Source organism: Crocuta crocuta, unplaced genomic scaffold (genome assembly GCF_008692635.1).
Source record: "Crocuta crocuta isolate KB4526 unplaced genomic scaffold, BGI_CrCroc_1.0 scaffold407, whole genome shotgun sequence".
NCBI classification, from domain to species: Eukaryota; Metazoa; Chordata; class Mammalia; order Carnivora; family Hyaenidae; genus Crocuta; species Crocuta crocuta.
Window position 1 is genome coordinate 438,552 of NW_027551557.1, and position 7,682 is coordinate 446,233.

General features: G+C 50.4%; 1 protein-coding gene across 1 annotated transcript in view; it reads right to left on the bottom strand.

Annotated features, from left to right (window-relative positions):
• Window positions 1-2: 2 nt before the first annotated feature.
• The window catches only part of LRRN4 (leucine rich repeat neuronal 4), a 9,670-nt gene continuing 1,990 nt past the window's right edge, over window positions 3-7,682 (bottom strand). The window contains exons 3-5 of the mRNA XM_077749120.1: window positions 7,276-7,302; window positions 3,890-4,027; window positions 3-2,409 (exon numbers count right to left, since the gene is read on the bottom strand). Coding sequence (XP_077605246.1) covers window positions 1,158-2,409; window positions 3,890-4,027; window positions 7,276-7,302 — 1,417 coding nt within the window. The 3' untranslated portion in view covers window positions 3-1,157. The remainder of the gene's footprint in view (window positions 2,410-3,889; window positions 4,028-7,275; window positions 7,303-7,682) is intronic.

Sequence of the window (7,682 nt, forward strand, 5' to 3'; positions counted from 1 at the left end):
AAATTAAAATCTAGAAATACGACCCACATTATAATTTTGTAAAATCACTTCTTTCCCATTTGTATACAAGTGAAAAGGGGTGTAGTGAGACACTGCACACTCAGATACAAATCATAAAGGCAATGTTTGATGCAATTAAGAGCAAAATGCTTTAGTTTCTAGTTAGAGCCTTGAGGTGTTTTTTTTTTCTTTTTCTTTCTTTCTTTTTTTTTTTTTTTTTAGTTCATTTATTTTGAAAGAGCACCGGTCTGGTAGGGGCAGACGGAGAGAGAATTCTAAGCAGACTCTGCACTGTCAGCACAAACCTACCACACAGAGCTTGAACTCACCAACCGTCACGACCTGAGCTGAGATCGAGTCCAACGCTTAACCGACTTAGCCACCTAGGCGCCCCGAGGTTTCACTTTTAAGCTCATTTCTTCTCTCTTAAAAAACAAAATCCTGAAAGTAACCTTATTATGCTTTCTTAAGAAAAAGAGTTCATGGTTCCTTTGACTACTTAGTCTATCTAAGGTGAAATGCAGTAAACAATGACTAAAAAGCACAGCTTTTCCTTGTGTTTCACAAATGTTCCCAGAAGACTGCAGTTTTAAGGGCAAAACCATAGACAAAGCCAAAGACATTTTGTGCCATATCCTGAAATGCAACTAATAAACCCAAGAGGCCTCAGGGAAACATAACTAGTAGTTTTCCCTTATCCCCAGTTCTCAGATGAAGACTCCACCGGAGTTGATTCCTGGAGTAACTTGCCGTAGCCAGAGCTTGACTGTGAGGGAAACTTCCCTGAAATGACTTGAGTGATTTCCAATATGGCATGAGAGCCCCAATTGTGTGAACTATTTTTATCTCCATCTACTTCCATACACAATCTATCCGACCCAATTGGCATCAACCGCTGAAAGACCCAATTAACACACAAGGATGCCCTGTGGCAATGGGAGAGGTCTGGTGTGCACGTTTCTGGGAACGGGGTAAAGTAGGAGGAAGGGAAGGCAGTGGTTCCTTGGACTGAGAAACAACGGGATAAGTTCCCCATGTGCCCGAGGAGTGCTGGCTTCACAGGAAGGAGAGGCATTCCGAGCTGACGGGGTCATCTTTGACCCTCTGTATCTTCTCCACCCAGGCGGCCTGAGTTCCACCGGAGGAGGGGAGCTGGGCTAACTGACAGTCTGGAGCTTCAGCCTGTAGTCAAAGGCTGGGTTTTTGTAGGCCACCAGGTGCGTGTCGTAGCGCCGCGGGTGTGGCGTCCGGGCCTGGCGGCACAGACAGGCGGAGAGCAGCAGGGTGGTGACCAGCAGCAGGGCGCAGGCGGCGCACAGCCCCGCGAAGATGAGCACGAAGCTGGGCTTGGTGGTGAAGGCGGCGCACGGCCGCGCCCAGCCCGAGGCCCGCGCCCGGCTCAGGCCCGCGCGGTTGGCCGCCAGGACGCACACGCGGTACGTGGTGCCCGGCGAGAGTCCGTACAGGGGGTGCTGCCGGGCGGTGGCGTAGATGCCCGCCACCACCGAGGCCGACTGGTTCCCCCGCCCGCCCTCGGCGGAGTAGCGGAGCTGGTAGCCGCGCACCACCGAGTTGGGGGCGCACCAGCGCACGAGCGCCGACGTGTCCGTGGTCTCGGTCACCGCCTGCAGCCTGGGGGGGTCCGGGACGGTGTCTTCCCCGCTGAGCCCGGGGCACCGGCACCGCGAGAGTCGCTGCAGCTCCGCGCACGGAGTCTGGAGGTGCTTGCAGGGCTGGTAATCACAGGGGACGTCCTGGGGCGGCGCTCCCACCTCCTCCTTCTCCCCCGCCCCTTCCTCCTCTTCCTCCTCGCTGGAGTCGTCCAACAGCAAGATTGGAATCGTGTCCTCGGAAGGACTCGGGTGAGGCACCTGCCGGGTGGCCTGGGGCCTGTGGCTGGGCTGGGGCGTCCTCACTGGGTTCCAGGCGGTGGAGAGGAGCCCAAGGTGTTTGCTGGCTTGTGGAGGGGAGGCAGCTGCGCTGTCAGGCCCATGGACAAGTCTGGTGGCGCGTTCCTCTTGGTGCTCCGTCCCGGCTGTGCTTGCAGCCCTGCGCAGAGCGCTAGACTTGCTGGACTCTGCTGTGGAGGTGGCCGCAGAGGGGGGGGTCCCTGTCCCGATGCCACTGTGCAACCATGCAGTCCGTGTGGGGGAACTCGCAGGGAGGGAGGGGGTCTCGGTGACACTCTGTCTGACTTCCACAGGTGCAGCAGAGGGGGCTGTGCTCTGTGGGGTGGCAGGGCTCTGTGTAGATGGTGCGTGGGCGATGGCAACGGAGTAGGGCGAGTTGGAGTCCGGGAGGGTAGTGCTCTGGTCCAAATGGCACGTACTGGGCAGATAGGACAGCAAAAGAGGGGCTGAGAAGGTGTCCTGGGATCCCACGGCTGTTGTGCACACAGTGTCTGCTGCCCTAGAGGGGAGGCCAACCAGTTAGAGCGTATTTGGTATTGGGGTGGCTTGCGTGCTGGGTTTTGAGTCCTTGGTGCAGGCAATCCCTCCCCTCAAACTGTGTCAACATGCTACACCTGCTCTATACGCTTTACCTGCTTTGCTTCACTGACCCTCAGGACAACCTGTGGAGGAGATGCCCCTCATTGCTCCCATTGGGCAAGAGAAACTAACTGTCCAAGTGGCAGAACCTAAACCCAGGGCAAGCACTGTGAATGATGGTCCAGATTCAACGAGTGTGGCCTGCCATTTTGTTCTCACCTATCTGCTTCCTGGCTGAGTACCAGGAACAATACTACACTAGCTAACATTTTCTGAGTGCTTGCCTGCCATGTGCTAGTGACTACTACCAGCACTTTACTGTATCAACTAATTTGATCTGTATAACCTTAGGAGGTAGCCACTATTATCCCCATTTTACAGATGAGGAAGTAGAGGCACAGAGAGGTTATAAAGTAATGGAGCCAAAAGCAACAGAAGAAAGTGCACTCTCAACCTCTTTCTTTTTTCTCTTTCTGAGTCTTTATTTTTTTCAAACTCCTCATTAATACTGTAGTGAGACCCTTCACTGCAAAGGGCCTAGGTACTTATCTTTAGAGGTAACACAAAGGGAATGGGGGTAGACTGAGCCCCGTTTCACAGATGGGTTTGGGTGGGACATGAGAAAAAACCTATACAGGATGGGGGGAGGTGTCTTAAGGTGAGCTGCAAGGAGGAGAGTTTAGCTAGTGGAGCTGGCTTAAGAGTACTCAAGATCAGAGGTGTCCCCAGCTAGCCGGGTTCTCTCCTGGTGGCCAGCCTGGGCATGACTCCCCACTGTAAAAACAGCTCTTCTAGCCAACAGCCAATGGGAAGTCTTTGAAGGACTTCTTTTTTTCCCTGTCCCAGAAGAGCCCATTGGTCTTGGACTGAATGATACATCTTGGGGACTCAGTAGAGGTTAAGAGCACAGTTTTTGAGGAAGACAGGTCCTGCCTCCTCTGCCCAGCAGCTGCATGAACCTAAGTGAACACTTCTTCCCTTTGGGCCCCAACCTACTCATCTGTAAAATGGGGCAATGATAAGACGGCCTTGGCAGAGACAAGCGAGCTGTTCACTGAGCCCATTTTTTTTTTCTCCTACTGGGCATACCACTAGACTACATTTCCTAGCTTCCCTTGTGATAGGTGTGGCCTGCTGACTGACATCCGGCCAATGTGATGTGAGTGGAAGTGATGGGCGCCCCACTCCTCCTGGCTTGGCCCATTAAAACTAGCATGTCTGTTCCTCCATGCTCTCTGCTACTCTGGCTGGCTGCAGTAAAGAACCTCTATCCTTGGGGGCCCTGTGTGTGATTCTATGGGGGTGGCCACCCTGCCCAACTCTGCCAGACTGCCCAAGGTGAGCAAGGCATAAGCTGTGAGAACTTTAGCTCTCAGTCATCTGCTTTGTAAACGTGTTACCTGCTTAGGACAATCCTCTGTGCATCCTTCAGGAGCCAGGCCAATTCACAGCTGCAAATGAGGGGGTTGCCAAAGAGGTTGATGGTTAGGACCTGGGAGGAATGCAGACTCCAAGGAGGGAAGGAGCTCAAGTTGCAGCTGAAATACACAAAAATCCATGAAGTCAGATTTTATTTTATTTCAAATTTATATTTTTGAGAGAGAGATAGTAAGTAGGGGAAGAGCAGAGAGAGAGGTTGGGAGACAGAGAATCCCAAACACGTTCCACACTATCAGTGCAGAGAACTCAGGAACTGTGAGATCATGACCTGAGCTGAAACCAAGAGTCAGACGCTCAACCAGCTGAGCCACCCAAGCACCCCAAGTCAGGCTTTAAAAGCCAGGTCAAGACTATCCCCAGAGGGCCATGGCAGTGTCACGGCAAAACCATCCTGTTAGGGCTTAGGTGATACTACTTTGGATAAAACTCTTAATGACCTTGGACTTCATTTTTTGTCATCTGTAGAGATACTGACCCAATTCAGTCACTATCACCCCTTGTATCAAATGGAGGCAATCCTCCCCTGCCCACTTGTATAAAAAAAATCTGTAATAATGAAAATGTTTTTAAGTGAAAACCTCTGCACAAAAGTAAGGTATTGTTATTGTGGACCAGTCACCAGAAATGGCAGAAGTTGTTTATTAATGAGAACATTCCTGAATACATACTCTTGCAGGTGAGCTGTAGCTGATGGTGCTCAACGCCAGTCCTTTGGAACATGCTCTTGCTGAGTAGAGAATTTCCCCAAAATTTAGTAGTTTAAAACAACAAATATTTATTCTTTCTCATGATTCTGTGGTTCTTGTGGCCTGGGCCAGCTCACCTGGGGCTGGAAGATCTAAGATGGCCTCACATACATGGTGCCTCCACTAGGCTGGGCCCCTCTCCATGTGCCCTTCATAATTCAGGAGGTGAGCCCCAGGCCAGTGCACATGGTGGTGGAGGGGTCCCCACCATCTGAGATGGGGAAGCTCCAATCCTCCTCAGCTGCTTTTAAGTCTCTCTTCACATCACTTTTGCTAATGTCCCACTTGCCTAAGCCGGTCACATGGCTGACCCCAACATCTAGAGATGGAGAATAGATTCCTCTTCTTGACAGGGGGAGCTGCAAAGTCAACGTGGTGAAGGGGTGTGTCTACAAGGATGGGAGGACTTAATGGGGCAGTTTTGCAAAGGGTCTAGAACACCCAGCAATGGCAGGGCCCCTCCCCACACTTGGTTCTTTCTTCCCTAGAGTCTTAACAGAGCATTTGGCCTCAACGTTCTCAACTCCCCGAGTCCTCTGGCCTCTCTTACATACACTGGGTCATAATTCATCTAGAGCAACAGGAGCTGCACTTTCCCTTCAGGTTTCTTCTGACCAAAGTCTGGCTTCCCTCCACCTGCGTGGGAACCACGTGCCTTCCCCAAGTGCTCTGAGAGGGCTGCTCGTGTGCTAGAGGAGGAAGGACCCACTCCCCAGGTCTGCTCTAACACTCCGGGGTCATGGGGACCTGCCACCTTTTCCATGGGACACCAGATACACATGTATACACATGCTATTTATATTGAAAATTAACGCACACATTTGAGTATATACATATATGTGTGCTTGTTTTTAGCAGATTTCACAGAGTTAGAGTAGAAATCTTAGAAGAGTTTACTTAGCACATCAGCACACAAAGGAAATACTTATCTTCTTGCCTGAAGGGAGAGAGGAAGGGACTATCATATTTTTGAGCAGGTAACATTGCCCAGTGCTTTATATCCATTATCTCATGTTGACATCATTATGACAGTTCAGCAAGGTAATAATATTTTGCTCATTTTACAGATAAGGAAAATGCGCCCTTTCCTTATCTGGTGACCACTTCTGTGACCAGAGCAACTTGTACTTGATGAAATCAAGTTAAATTACCACCCACGTGCTGAGGAACGGCAGAGCCTGGCTCACATCCTGGTGCATTCCTGTATGTCTCTGCATCTGAACTGACGGAGCCCTAGCGTGAAAGAAGTTTCCATTTGCTCTCTCTTTTCACTTCTTTGCTGAAATATTGTCCCTCCCCCCTGAATGTCAGAGGGGACTGTGGGGGGGCTTTGGGTATGCTGGGTAGGCAGACTAGCCAGGAAGATGCCCCTCCCTTCTCTAGTGGGGGACACTAGAAGATGTCAGGGAAGCCCAACATCACTCAGGATTTATCACTGTCTCCTGGGGGAGGCTGTGGGTGAACTAAGGAGGGCCAAGAGTAGACCAGGCTGAAAAGGGGGAGAGAGAGTCCCGCAGGTTAGATGGCATTAAATGAGCTTCTGAGGCTTGAAAACACCCAGAAAGCACGTTGCTCCTTCTCCCTCAGTTGGAGCACAGGGGTCGCCTAGAATGAGCTGGAAGGAATTAAACCTTCTCCTTTATAAAGCATTGCAAGGTTTTCATTTGGTAGGAGACTCAATCAGATTATGATTTAGACAGATCTCTTGGCTGAATGTGGTGACTGAATTGCCAGTGTTCTTAACCTGGGATAGGCAGAGACAGGGTATATGAAAGTGGATGGAGTCAGGATTAGAGCCGGGGCAGTTTGGCTCCACATCTGATAACTTACACACAAGTCTGAAGGTCAGAAGAGAAGTCTGAGCCAGGGAGGACATTACACTCACCAACATCACCATTACCACCACCACCATCACAATTACCATCACTATCACTGATTCACCATCATTACCAACATCATCACCACCACCACTACCATCATCATCATGATTACCATCCACTATCACCAACTCACCATCATTACCAACATCATCACCATCACTGTTACTGCCATCCTTCCCCTCACCTTCTTCACAGCCACCATCATCTTCATGAATGCCACGTACCCTGTGCCAGGCACTGAGCTAAGTGCTCTGTGTGCATGTTCTATTTGTTTTGCTGTCACGAGAAGCCGCAGAGTGACTACTCTGGTTGCGGCCGGAGCTAGCAGAGAAAAGAGAGGTGTGGCTACATTGAAAGTGATAATAGGGCAAAGGTACCAGCTTCCCAGGGCCCAGATGTGGGCCTTTAGGAAAGGAGGTGGCCTGGGGTCATCTTCAAAGTGACACTGCCCTTCCTGTTGAAGTCATGACAGCTGCTATTGAGAAGGAGGGTGAATGTAGTGACACTTCAGACAACCAGGCCTGAAAGCACCAACCTGGTGTCCCACCTGCAAGTAGGACCCTTATACCCTTTCACCTTTCCTTCCTAGGCGCATTCAAAGCTTGGAAGGCTGAATTGCATAAACACCTGGGGAAGCAGGTAGATCCAGAAATAGAGAAGAATCCAAGGTCTCATCCCCGCTTTCTGCTGCAAGTTTCTCAGCCTGGGCTTAAAGGAAACTTTACATACATGAGACTTTGGAGTTTTAATATTAATCTGGACAAGACTGAGTTCCATGGTTGTTAGGCCGATGCACTATCTGGTACCTGATCAAGATATCACCCAAAGAATGAGGAAGAACAGAAACCCAGAGAGGATCCAAAGGAGCAGAGGGAGAAGAAGGATTAAGGTCTGGTTAGTTCTATAAAATGGTTACACATGTTCAACTTAGTGTAATGGGCAGAAATCAGTTATGTGATTCAGATGTGTCTTAGAAACACTTCTGGAGCACCTGGGTGGCTCGGTCTGTTAAGTATATGACTTCAGCTCAGGTTATGATCTCATGGTTTGCAAGTTCAAGTCCCACATCTCTGCTGTCAGCGCAGAACCTGCTTTGGATCCTCTGTCCCCGCCCCCCACCCCCGCCC